The 13,483-nt window shown below is 33.4% G+C and overlaps 2 protein-coding genes and 1 long non-coding RNA gene across 4 annotated transcripts; 1 reads left to right on the top strand and 2 right to left on the bottom strand.

Moving 5' to 3' along the window:
* The first annotated feature begins 1,094 nt into the window (after nt 1-1,094).
* LOC11445863 (uncharacterized) lies at nt 1,095-3,015 on the top strand. Of its 2 annotated transcripts, none has more exons than XM_024771526.2 (2): nt 1,095-1,553; nt 2,046-3,015. In XM_024771526.2, exon 2 carries the CDS (start codon nt 2,075-2,077, stop codon nt 2,678-2,680), a length of 606 nt encoding a protein of 201 aa, XP_024627294.1. In that variant the 5' UTR covers nt 1,095-1,553; nt 2,046-2,074; the 3' UTR covers nt 2,681-3,015. The 2 variants fall into 2 exon arrangements, with proteins under 2 accessions (XP_024627294.1, XP_039684184.1); XM_039828250.1 differs by having other exon boundaries at nt 1,096-1,698; nt 1,729-3,015.
* Nucleotides 3,016-3,727: 712 nt separating this feature from the next.
* LOC120577164 (uncharacterized) lies at nt 3,728-4,819 on the bottom strand. The gene is made up of 2 exons (XR_005643218.1): nt 4,380-4,819; nt 3,728-3,970 (listed from the first exon to the last, which is right to left on the bottom strand). It is a non-coding gene; the product is annotated as an uncharacterized lncRNA (long non-coding RNA).
* Nucleotides 4,820-8,013: 3,194 nt separating this feature from the next.
* LOC11446101 (isoflavone 7-O-methyltransferase) lies at nt 8,014-10,984 on the bottom strand. The gene is made up of 2 exons (XM_003621830.4): nt 10,186-10,984; nt 8,014-8,442 (listed from the first exon to the last, which is right to left on the bottom strand). The coding sequence occupies exons 1-2, from the start codon at nt 10,933-10,935 to the stop codon at nt 8,140-8,142; spliced, it is 1,053 nt and encodes a 350-aa protein (XP_003621878.2). The 5' UTR covers nt 10,936-10,984; the 3' UTR covers nt 8,014-8,139.
* Nucleotides 10,985-13,483: the final 2,499 nt, after the last annotated feature.

Below are 13,483 nucleotides of genomic sequence, written 5' to 3' on the forward strand. Positions count from 1 at the left end.
AAAAAAAAATGGCGCAAAACCTATACCAAACAGACATAGAAAAACGATAAGGCATAAAAATGAAATTGCCTTCACACAACAATCAACAATAGCATCGTTCTCAAACAAACAAATAAAGAGACAAAAACAGACGACAACAACAATAGAAATATAAATGTAATAGCCTATTACATATATGATATATCATAAATAAAAAACATCATTGCTTAGTCAATTACAAATATACCAAATATAATAGAAACATCAGGTAGCTTGCACATATTGGTTTTCCATCGCTTATCCCTCGTATCCTAAATGTATATGAAAAGTATCGGATAATTATCTTGAAATTAAAAAATAAAATTTAATCTTCAGATACTCTCCTGATACGTATCGGAAAGTACCAGACATCGGTACAAGATACGCAAAGGATACGGTACGTCATCCATTTTGAAGTATTTGAGTTTCATAGATCATAAGAGCAAATATTATGTTGATATTTCCTTAGTATATATGATTAACAATAATATAACTAATTAATATGATTGATGACAAATGCTCCTGTCATTTGAGCTGTTGTTTTGGGATAGCATCAATGCATCATCATCATGATCATTGATCAACCGAATCAAAGGAAGCAATAGCAATGTTACTTCCTTTTACAAATAATTTCACTAGTCAAAACAAAAATCATGCAAGAAAAAACACAAAAGTAATAATTAAATTTTATGAAACAAGAAGCATTGTAGGAAACTACTTTCAGATATGGAATCATTGTCTCTCCCAAATTGTCAGCTAGTAACACAACACCAAGTGTCAACTAAAGTTATGGGAAAAATAATAATAAAATCATCTCTTACATGAAGGATTTAAGTATCTAATAATTATTGTAATTTCGTAAACACAAACACTTCTCAGATTAGCCGTATTATAACGTCAAATATATATTGTGTTTGACATCGACACAACATCGATGCTTATAATTACACTGAATTATGTAATTTTTTAAATTATTAACTGTGTCAATATGTTGGTATGTATCATGTCCAATGTCCGTATCATATCGGTGTTTCATATTATAATAAATTTGTAATGTAATATGCAATGACACATATATTGAAATGTCATTTTCCTTTTCTTTCTGATCCCATGTGAGGCTATCTCGAAGGACGAGTCCCTCCAACCATAAGCCAGTCAGACAGATTCATTGCTCAAACACACACACACTCTCTCACTTCAAACTTCTCTTTGTTATTTTCTAGCTCATTGTTTTTAAGCATCCCCACAAAGTGGTTTTTGGTTTAGTGGATCTTTCTTTCACTTTGAAGATAATGATGGGGTTAAAGGATAAAGCTAAAAGCTTAAGCTTATGATTTGCAAGTGTTGCTTCCAAGAGAGAAAAAGGAGCTTTTTTTTGTTGGCCCTTTTAGAAGATTGGTGTTTTGAAAGGCTTAAGCTTATTGTATTGGTTTACATTGAAATTGAATTCTAGTCAAAAGGAATATCCAGATTTGCATGCTTGAGTTCAAAATTTGATCCTAGAGGGTTCAGATTTAGACAAAGTAAATTACCAAGTAAGCTTTTTCATTTACTCTTGAATATGTGTAATTCTCATTGTTAAAATTTGGTTGTAATTATTCTTTTTTGGTATTCAATTGGTCAATTAGTTATGACTATCTAGATTAGATGTTAATTATTTTGGCCACTGAACATTGTTTTGGTCTTAACACTTTGATTCCCGGTCGAAAGATGTCATAATAATCTGGTGTTCCACTGAAAGATAAGTAAAGTCTGACCAAAGATTGTTTCAGTTAAGATTCGAAATCAAAGTTTTAAGTTTGATTTGTGAACAAAGATGAAATCACTAAGTAGTGTAGGACTTGGTTTAAGCATTGTTTTTGGTTGCCTTTTATTGGCTTTAGTAGCTGAAGTTTACTACTTGTTATGGTGGAAGAAGAAAATAATCAAAAGAGAAATTGAAAATGACTATGGCAATGGCAACCCTTTGAAAGAGCTTTTCTATATGTTTTGTTGGAAAAGACCATCAACTTCTTTGAGACAAACAGGTTTTACTCCACCGGAGCTTTGTTCATCGATGAGAATAAATGACAATTTTGTCCATGACCCTCAAGTACAGACCAGCAAAGAGTTTCTTTTCAAACCCTATGGCGAAGATGTAATCGACGCAGATTACATGATGCAACATCATCACGACGGCCTTTTAGGTCATCCGAGATTCTTGTTCACAATAGTTGAAGAATCAAAAGAGGATTTAGAATCTGAAGACGGTAAATGTGGAAAGGATTCAAGAGGTAGAAGCTTAGGTGATCTGTTAGATGTGGAAACACCTTATTTGACACCTATAGCATCTCCACATTTTTTCACTCCTATGAATTGTAGTCCTTATTGTAGCCCTTATAATCAACATGGATTCAACCCTCTTTTTGAATCAACAACTGATGCAGAGTTCAATAGATTAAAGTCATCGCCTCCTCCGAAATTCAAGTTCTTACAAGAAGCAGAAGAGAAACTTAGAAGAAAAATGCAAGATGACAACAAGGGTATTAATGGAAATGAAGTTGATAATTCTCTCATTACAATAATTGTTGATAAGAAATATGAAAGAGAGGTTAACCATCATCAATGTCATCTACAACAGTACCATTCAAGCACATCACAGGTACTTCCCTTAGCTTCCTGACACAAATTACCAATAAGAAGAATTTGGATCCGCTCGAGTTGATGCACGATGTTGTAGTTGTAGAGACCGTTAGATTTAGAGAAAATGTCAGCTAACACCGAAGTTCGATCAATCGATTAAGAACCCCTTTATTTTATTTTTTCCTACATTACTCTTTCTAATTACATTGTGAAGAATTTCAATTTGTTGTTTAGAAGTCTTGGATTTTGTTTCTTACTTTTGAGTAATTTGTGACTGTGAGATGCAACTATAGTTTAATTTAATCTGCCAAATCACATGTGAGATGTACTCTCAATGTTTCAAAAGATATGGAGACAATAATCTTTTATTAGAAATTCCATGCTGACCAATTTTGTTTTTCATTCTACTAATGTATCTGACATGATACTGTCATAATTAATAAAAAAAATTGAGTGATGAGAATTGAGATGGTCCTACTCTTCTATACAATGCATCTGTCTAAGAGACATTGAAGTGAATTTGATATTTCATTTTCTTCTCTTTACAAGCCTGTGAATAAGACATATCTTGAATCAACATTGTCTCATGACAGTCATATCCTGGATTCCTATGGTTGCAATTATTCCTCCTATATGTAGATCACACAATCATAAATCCAATTTGTCATTCATATCGTGAAGCTGACACTAGCACCGATGGTTTGGAGAATACAGGTTGTGATTTCGTTGATGGTTGAACTGTTTGAGTCTTGTTCGACGCACTTAAATCAACTATTGTTTTTTATATTATTGGAATCGCTACTCCTCGTTTAATTACCTTGTAATCATTTTTTTTAGGCTTAGACCCTCTCTGTAACAAAAACAACAAACAAATGAGGGATTACACATACCAATCACCTGTGTTTAGGGACAGATCTACAACTGTGACTCTGGGAAAAATGCCCCCACTGCAATTTTTACATCCTAATTCTTTTTATATAATTGAAATATAACGTATACAAGGTAATTTAAGAGGTTTTATCAAGACTATATCATGGTATTTAAGTTGCTTCGTGCTAAAGATAATTAATTAACTATGGTTTCAATATGCATAAAGAAGATAATCATATATGAAATGGGATACTTACATTTATATAAAATTATGATGCTTATTAATATATTTTCTCATCAACAAACGGATGTTCAGAAAAAGATATATTTTGTCTCATAAGTCCTGGCTCAATTGGCAAAAATGTCAAAATTGTTAGGTCGGGCGTCATGATCGGGGTTCGAACCCCGGTACCTCAACTTTGTATGTGTGAGTTTGTCATGACTTTGTCATCTCGTCTATCTACAAAAAAAAAAAAAATATTCAGTTATATTACAAATTTATCTATATTTTTTTCCTACAACGTAAAATCTCTCCTTCCAACATGCTTGTGCCTTGACCCTCTGCTGAACCACTCCTATTTTTTTTTTTTTAGGGTAGTTGGATAGTTCAACTAGTTTGAACTAAAAGATTAAATAAGTTGACGAGTCATGATACCGAAAAAATTATTAACATAACAGTTAAATGAGTTTAATTCATACAATTAAATTGTATATGATTCCGCCAATAAAAGTTGATTCAGGTGGTAAAAATTTACACATACCCTCAAAAGAGTGTTGATTCAACTTATATCATTAGTGCAAAGACATAATAATCTGGAAGTACCTTTGAACCTTGAAGTCAGTCATGATTTTGATAATAACCAACTTACCTAAACTTTCTTTTATAGCAAAAATCTAAATGGTCCTTTACTTCTTTTTTGAGAGTGAATAGATCCATCCAATCAATTTCCTTCTTTGCTGTCATGTTTCAGCCAATAAACTTGTAGTGTAAAATGATACCGACCGTGTGATCAAAATATGTGAAGAAGATCAAAGAAGTGCTTTTAGTGAACCCATAAATTTAGATATATATGGCTCATACAAGCGTCAAGCACCACACAACTAAGTGACAAATTTGATAAAAGAGAGACTCTGATTTTGTGGCTTTTTGCTAAACAACAAAGGGAAGCAAGTGCCCGTGAATATATCTAGTGGGTCATAACCGAAAGGCACCCTCTTTCTAACCCCACTACCACGTTGAAGAATCATAGCAGGTCAGAATAAAGAATTTCATAATTAATATATGGCTTTAGGTAATACTTTTCTTGAGTTCTTTTTGTGTTGCATGTTGAAGGTAATAAGGTAGCATAGACATGACCTAATAGATAAATTTTGTATGTGTTTTTGAGATTGTACTGCCATGAGAATTATGCCAACTAAGGAATAGACGTGGCCCCTTCAGAAGAAGGGACGACTCTGTCTACGTGGTCAAGACACCTCATACTTTGACTAAAGATTTCTTATATAAAACACATTAAGCTTCGATTAAGTCTAGAAGAGGTGGAGTAGTGGGAGACCCCAGGATCCTCCACTCTCTACTCATCCACTGCTTCTAGTATTGAACTATATAAATAAGGGATCTTGATCATCACGATTCATTCACTTCTTCTTCCTCCCATTCCATAACGTCAAGAGAACTATATAGCTCTAATTTTCTAATTATTGAGTGATATGTAGTACTAGGGATCATCCCTGTCGAGGTCATCAGATCTCTTCAAGGACTGACGGGGTCATGGCATTTTTCAGGTTTTCTATATATACTATATTAGGTGTATTATATCAATCAGATTTTGGATGTTGCAGTGGAAAGAGGGTACCATAAATTGCTAAAGGTTGTGCAGGTTCAACACTTCCACGTCTTCTCTTTACATATTTATCTTTCGTACCCACATTCTCTCGTCTCTTTACATATTGTTACTTTCAAATAATTTATACCACTAGAACAATTTCATAGAAGTTTGACACCTCCAACAAATTAACTCAAGATACGTCACTGGTCGAGGTAGAATAACAACACACCACTTTGGTTGTGGGCCCTTTGTGTTTTCATTTCCATTGCACCTTGTTTTGCATAAGGAGTTATAAGAGCAATAATATTTGAACAACCATTTGGTACAACTTTCATGATAATCTTCTTTTATCTCTTCTTATTGGTCAAAAACAATGGAGAGAGAAAAAAATGAGAGAGAGTAAGAATATAATGTGAATATGAAAGAGAAAATTATCTAAAATTTTTCATAAAATGGTTGTAGAAATATCATTTCTCGAGTTATAATTGAGCCTAAGGCTTTTGTATCTTTGTTCTATTTTTCCTGTGTACTGCTTGTTCTTCTTTTCTAGTCGGCTCAACACTTGCGACGACTCCATCCACACTAAAAATTCCTAATTGTCATCGTCATGACAAGGAATGTCTCTACTGATGTGCTCGTAATAATTACAGAGATTATATGAACATTATTATGGAATGTAAACCAAAAAGTACTGAATAATAAAATATATAGTACAACAAAATAAATTTTAATGATTATAGATCCTTGGATTTTCGGTTTTAAAAATAAAAAATTGGTTGAAATAATAGGATATTATTATAGTTATTATTTGTTATCCCATCAAATAAATATTCAATTAATATACTTTGATATTGTAATTAAATATATTGCTATATTATATATTATATGAGAAATCAAGATGATTGTGTTAAGTTGAATATTGATGAAAGTTGTGGTGCCTATGGTGACATTAGTTCTAGTTCGTGACACTAGGACAATTGGATAGTTGGTTTCTCTTCTAACGAGGGGTAGGGGGATGCACTTTTGCTGAGCTCTTTGGTGTTTATCATGGTTTGGTGTTGGTAATAAGAAACTCTATTCAACAGGTTATTTACGAGATGGATTCTCTAGAAGTCCTCCGCCTTCTTCAACATCCAGACCCCGCGTATACAGAGGCGGATTCAGACATTTGGTGCATGTGGGGCTAAAATCTGGCTAAGTTGCTAACACTTGCACTTGGCACCGGTAAAAGCAAAGCCAATTTCAAAAACTTATAAATCATAGCAAATGTGTTGCACTTATTTGTTTCCACAAGTTTTGCTCAAGGTTGTTGACTTGTTGGTCTTTTTCTTAACATATTTGTGTTTTATTTGTAAGGGAGAATAATTATTTTGGTCCCTGAATGTGTAAGGAGTAACCATAATAGTCCCTATCAAAATTTTAAAATAGTCATTGATTGCACTTTGCTAGTCAAAATAGTCCATAACATTAAAATAATTTGTTAATATTGTCATATTAGTCTTTTAATATACTTACTCATTGTCACTTCAAGGTTATTTTGACTAAAAGTGCAAAATCAGATACTATTTTAAAATTTTAATACATTGACAGACTATTGTGACTACTCGTTACACATTCAAGGACCAAAATAACTATTACCATATTTATGATAAAAAAAAATAGGGAAGTTGGATGTGGGGCTTTAGCCCCACATAGCCCTATAATGGATCCGTCTCTGCACGTACATTCATGCATACGCTTCTTTGTTTAATTTGTGAAGATTTTTGGTTTAAAGGAGCATATTCCTAACATTTCTTTCCAACATGTGCTTAGAGAGGAAAACTGTTGCACAAATTTTTTGGCCAAATTCGACGGATCTTCATGGTTAGGTGTGACATATTGACAGACTCCTCCTTCAGAGTTGGAGTCAGTGTTAAGGCTTAATGCCCCAAGCTAAGCACTGTTTGTGATTTATTTTTATATCTTTTTTCCTTTGTCATTCTAAAAAACATATATTATATGAGAAATGCATATTTTACACTTTGTGAGGAAAGGAGAACACATTTCAACGTAAAAAAAAAAAAAAAAAAAAAAAAAAGAGAACACATTCCCATATGAGAAATGAATTGTTGCTTTGGCATCATTGTTCTTATATGAGAAAAGGTTCTGTTTTGTTTTCCAACTAGACAAATCATTTACTACTTATTATTCAATATATTTTGATGTATAACAATCCTTTTATTGTGCAGAACCAAGCTCGTGGTATCACCATGTTTACCAAAAATCTTATTTGCCACAGTTAGACCATTTCAGTTATGCTCAGAATTGCTACTTGACCATAAAAGTGACAACTTAGTTAAATAAGATAGTTTGTACAGAACTAAAATAAAACAAGTTTAATTCACCATATCACCAACCTATATTGTTGAGTAGATTTGATTGACTGATTTCATTTATCACTTTATTTTTGACGCAATCGGAAGCGTAGGTTAGCAAACGCTAAATTTAGATTAAGCACTAGATCTAGATTGAAAAGAACAAGTTTGCAAGCGATAAATTTGTGAAAACAGGAATCCACTAGAAATTGAGAAAATTCTCTAAAATATTATTGAATTAATAAAAGATGCCTCTTAAGCTACAACTGTTAAACTTAAATAGGAAAATAAAAAAACCTTAATGGGCCAAAAATTCAAAATAGAACACAAAACAAACAAATAATTAAATTAGACAAAAAAAAAAAAAATACTATGAAACCCTCCAACATCAATTTTGGTACAACATACACATGTAAAATTGTTTATTAAAGTGTGATATGGTCTAATTAAACAGAAAGTTCAATAAGTGACCTAAAACCAAATATAGGAAATATTTTGTAAGACATGAATCCTGCTTCTGTTATGATTTTCTTCCATGTTTTTTCATCTCTTTCTCTTGAATTGTGATTAGCCATCATTGTTATGTCAAAGCAGAGTTTGACTTCTGTTATTTCATGCTCATCTTGCTTTTCATTTATCACAATGTCTATTATGATCACTTTTCCTCCTTTCTTTTGCCTTGAAGCAGCTTCTTTACACTTTTTAAGTATCTTTACACAATCATCATCATTCCAGTTATGTATAACCCACTACAAAAATGAAAAACAAAAATAAGAATGACACGGACTCTCAAACAGTTTTTTTAATTTATTTTTTATTTTTTATATTTATTTAATTTATTTAGTATTCAATAAATAATATCAAGAATAAGGAAATTAAGTTAATTAATAATGCATGGCTTAACAATACTTTGTTGTGTCTGGAATCTGGATTTTTATTTTTTTTATAAGGCAAGAGCAAGTGACATAAAAAAGAGTGTATCCCAACTAAGTTGGTACTAATCCTAATCTTATGTCAAATGCTCATAAATATATTATTAAAAAAAGGGAAAAAATACATAATAAAACTGGGGGGGACATAAACCTAACCAGTTATCCATAGAATGGAGGTCTACCCAAACGGGCAATATGAAAATTAAAAGCAACACAAATGGATTATAGCAGTCTCTTAAGCAAAGGTCTAGACCGTGGTGAATGGATCAACCGTCAACACAGAGCAAATCCAGGTATCATCCTCTCCTTGCAAAACACAGCAAGATACACACTCTTTCGAGCCCCAAAGTACAGACCAAATAAGACCCTCTTTCGCAACCACCATCCAGAAACATCTGGATCAACACAACAGTGCGTCCCTTATCAGACCTTGAAGAACAACGAAAACCTTGAGGATGACGACGATGGTAGGTTGGGAATCCGAGCTGAAGCTTGATCGCTGGAAAGGAAAACGTCTAATTTGACACGTATACTCAACAATTCTTGGTGTCTGACACGTACCAATAGCCCGTTTTTTAAAAATGACGTATGAACCGACCGCCAACACGGACGGGTTCATGGACCACCTGCCCCTTTGAATCCTGCATATTTCAGCAAACCTGGAGCAGTAATTAGGAAACCAAGGACCAAATAGCAACGCCAAGTAGCAACGGTACAATGAAGCATCAGAACAGAATCAGTGAACCCATCCTTAATGGGTTATATAAGAACCAACCACGCCTCTCAAAACAACATTTGTCGTCGCTGCGGTTTTAGATGAATTGTAAAACAACTTTAGAATCTTCAACAAAACAGACCCTTTGAAGTATCGGAACCACTGCAGAGAATCGGCCCTGGACTTCTCCGGGTTGAGAAACAAGGTGATGGTGGTGACAACCACCACGTTAACTGACCCAATGGGTTTTAAGCCTTCCGAGCACCTGCAAAACCAAGCCAAACGCTGGCTGAGCAGTAGATCGAGAAGGATGGTGGTGCGGAGGGTTACAAGCCACTCATCACACCACCTGAAACAGAGATTACATGGTTGCAAGCCGTGAACGGCAGATATGGAAAAAGGGAAAAGGACGACGGTTTGTTACAGAGAGAGCTTTAGGCTACGACTATTTGAAAAAGGGGTTTTGCAGTAAGGGCTAAAAAAAATTCAACTATTCAACTATGATACCATCTTAGATTGAACCTAATTCATCCAATCATCCTTATCATATAGGTTTCAGAAATGATACGTGAACATCCTTTTGTGACAACTGACAACGTATATACATATGGTCGGATACGAATTGCCATTTTTTAATATTATTTTAGCCATCTAGTTTTGCATGCATATCAATTGTAAAGGAAAATGTGAGACGGTGTATGAAATTCGGTTGTTCATATATCAGTTCTCTATAGGTTTTAACGTCAATAATACAAATTTTTTATAAACTTTTTCCAGTTCTTATCTTCAGGTTTTTTCCAATATATAGATTTGCAATTAGTTAAGAAAAAATAATAGAATTTTACCTTTAGTAAAATTGCATCAGCTTGAGGGATAGATTCGAACATATTTCCGCCGACAAAACTCAGATAGTTATTTCCCGTTAATCCTTCTACCACGTTTGGAAGGTCGAACACTATACATTTTAACGTAGGAAACGCCTCAGAAATAATTTTAACCGTGTTTCCGGTTCCACCTCCAACATCAACCAAAGAAGTTATGCCCTCAAAAACTGATTTGCAATCACTCATTGCAAACCTCATCATATTAGAGTCACTCTCCATAGCATCATTGAATAACTCCGCGTAAGCCGAATTTTGTTGCATGAAATCCCATAATGTAGTATCGAAGATTGTGAGATCCTCCTTAGATGTCCATTTGGTCAATTGATAATATAATTCAACACCGGTAGGGTTTGTTACCATCTTAACCATTGAAGTTAAACAATGATCAGTTCCTTTCACAAGAAGCTTTGATGTTGGAGAAAGAGCATATGCTTCTTTGTTGTCGTCTATCTTCACAATTGCGAAGATTTTATTGTGCGCCAATAAACGCATGACACTATGAACACAACCGGCTTTTGCTTCTGGAATTCGAAGAGCCGAGACAAGCTCAGGAAGAGTGATAGGTTTGCCATGATTTTGGATTATATCTGGTATGCCAAGTTCAACAGCCCACTTGATCGACACGGGTCTCATGAAACTGAATATCTGATTGTACAGGTGAGCTTGAGCTACAAAGAGCTCACTTGCTTTGTACTCATTCTCAGAATCCATGAATGATTAATATTATTGAATCAAATGAATTCTTGTGATTATGTGAATTTGTTTATATACATTAATTTAGTTTTCTATGCTTTATATAAGCACCAAATGTACCATACACGCCAATAAATTAATGTTTGAATTTTTCCTTTCATTAATTATTATAGTTTAATTTGTTGATGGCACCCACTTTTGGTAATAGGCACACAAAGTTTTGAAGTATTCTTTAAGACAGTACTCATAAAAATTACTTTGACCTTGATAATGTTTTAATATAGCAGAAGTCCATACACGCATATGGTGGAAAATGTCAATATGTTGATAAATGATCAACTTAAGTACTTAACTATAGGATTGTATTACTATGAAAAATAAAAATGTCATTTATATTGATTTCTTTCAAATTTTAACATTTTAAAATGCCTTAAGAATAATTTAAGATATGTATCCGGTTCCACCTTCAAGTATCAAAAGAATTCAAACTCTCTTAAAAGCCAAATCTTTAATCTCATAGTCCCAACCTCACAAAATTTGGGCCAAATCAACCTCACAAACATGATAATGGAGTTTCTTCGTATTGACCGAAATTATATTATATTGAGAATCAGTCAACTAAAGTACAATTTTTTGTATCTTTGAACTGAATTCATATAATTGAGAATTAGTCAACTAAAATATAATTTTGGTAATAACCAAAACATCATAAAACCCTGCTTATAATTTCCATATTACCCTTCTAGGTATTGCAAACATGTATCAAACCAAACACAGGATACACATAACATTATCATGATTTCATATAAGCAAACATATATCAAGCAACTATCATGATATAAACATCAGACCAATCCTGATGAATATGACCAACTCTCAATAGGTAATCGTTAGGTTACTCTATTTTAGTCTCTGATTCGGCTTAAAGTTACTTGTCCCTCAACTCAAGTTTACTTAATATTTGTTGATTAGTCAATCTAGTTAATGTTTTTTCCAAGATGCATCAATATTTTATATTAGCTTGAAATTATGAATGCCACATCTATACTTTGACTAAATGTTGGATATTTAATAGATGTTTCTCATATTCAATGTTGTAAGGTTTAGAGAAGTTTTAGAACAATTGCATATGGTTTTAGGGACATTTTGTATGTAACAAAAAAAGGAATATTTTGTAATGTTTTCAGATTGAGTCGTGTAATTCGAGTTTTTTGAAGCAATTCTTAGGTGTTTTTGATGTATGTCATTGCAAAATCATGTAATTCGACAAAGCAAAGCACCATATGAAGAATTGGAAAGACAATGAATGAATATTCAAGAGGCCTCTGAAGACATTTCAAATTGAGGAAATTCTATCTCAAATCCTAAGACAAGTTTAGATGAAGAAATCACTAAAAAAAAGGGCAAAGAACGGGCAAGAAACACACTGGAAATAGGTGGAAATAGGTGTCATGCGTCCTGGGTGTGCAAAAAATGCTAAAAAGCATTGTTTTAACACACACACGTAGGGCCACGTGCGGGGCGGGTGTGCCTTTGAGAAAAACAACTTTCTACTGTTTTTGGCCGCAAGTTTAAGGAAAAAGCTCAGTTTTTCAATCCAAACTCACTTGAAAATCAGCCTATAAATGATACTCGTCTCATTAACAAATATTCATTCATAACGAAACAATTGAAGAGAAACGCAAGCGCTAAAAGTATCATGAGATAACTTTTTCAACGATAAGGCATATATATATATATATATATGTGTGTGTGTGTGTGTGTGTGTGTGTGTGTGTGTGTGGTTCCTTCATTTATTTGATTGACTCACCCTCGAAATAAACTTTTCCAACGAAATTCACTTTCAACTATGTTCATACATCTACAGGATACAATGTCCTGACCACATTATTAAGAAGATTTTTTTTACAAAAAGCTGACACCTTTAGTAAAACTATCGTCTATAATAACACTAATTGACATGGAGTTTGAAAAATCATCACATTAAATTAAGAACAACCACACAAATGGATTGAACAATACATCTCCATCCAAAATCTTATTACATTAGATGTGTGAATCACCCTCTCGTAAATATCCAACTTTTAGTCAAAGAATAGGATGTGACATTCATAATTTCATGCTAGTAATATAAAATATTGATTGATCTGCTTGACCAAAAAAAAATTAAAAAATTGATGGATTATTGTTACCAGTTTCCTTTATTTTGTAGCATTGAATACGTAAATAGAGGAATAAACATTAATTAGATTGCGTAACCAATAAGTATTAAGTGAACTTTATGGAAAAATATCAACAACAAATGATCAACCTAACCAGGGCCGGCCCTAGGCATAGGCCACGAGTGCGACGGCCTAGGGCCCATGCCGGTAGGGGGGCCCTAAAAATATTTTATTGGTGAGGGTGTATATAGTAAGAATTGGTTTTATGGGGGTTTATATAGTAAAATATTGGCAGGCCCGAAAATTGACATGAAAAGCTGGGCTGCAGTCTGTTATTTGTTTGGCCTTTTTGATGCAATTTGCTATATATACCCCATATGAAAAAAAGCTTTCTATATACACCC

The sequence above is a fragment of the Medicago truncatula genome, chromosome 7 (genome assembly GCF_003473485.1).
Source record: "Medicago truncatula cultivar Jemalong A17 chromosome 7, MtrunA17r5.0-ANR, whole genome shotgun sequence".
In the NCBI taxonomy this organism is placed as follows: domain Eukaryota; kingdom Viridiplantae; phylum Streptophyta; class Magnoliopsida; order Fabales; family Fabaceae; genus Medicago; species Medicago truncatula.

Bases quoted from the DNA above. Each gene is read 5' to 3' on its own strand.
- LOC11445863 (XM_039828250.1), top strand. From the start codon at position 1,835: ATGAAATCACTAAGTAGTGTAGGACTTGGTTTAAGCATTGTTTTTGGT.
- LOC11446101 (XM_003621830.4), bottom strand. From the start codon at position 10,935: ATGGATTCTGAGAATGAGTACAAAGCAAGTGAGCTCTTTGTAGCTCAA. The intron at 8,443-10,185 runs GTAAAATTCTAT...TCATTTTTGTAG, and splicing joins CTGATGCAATTTTACTAAAG to TGGGTTATACATAACTGGAA.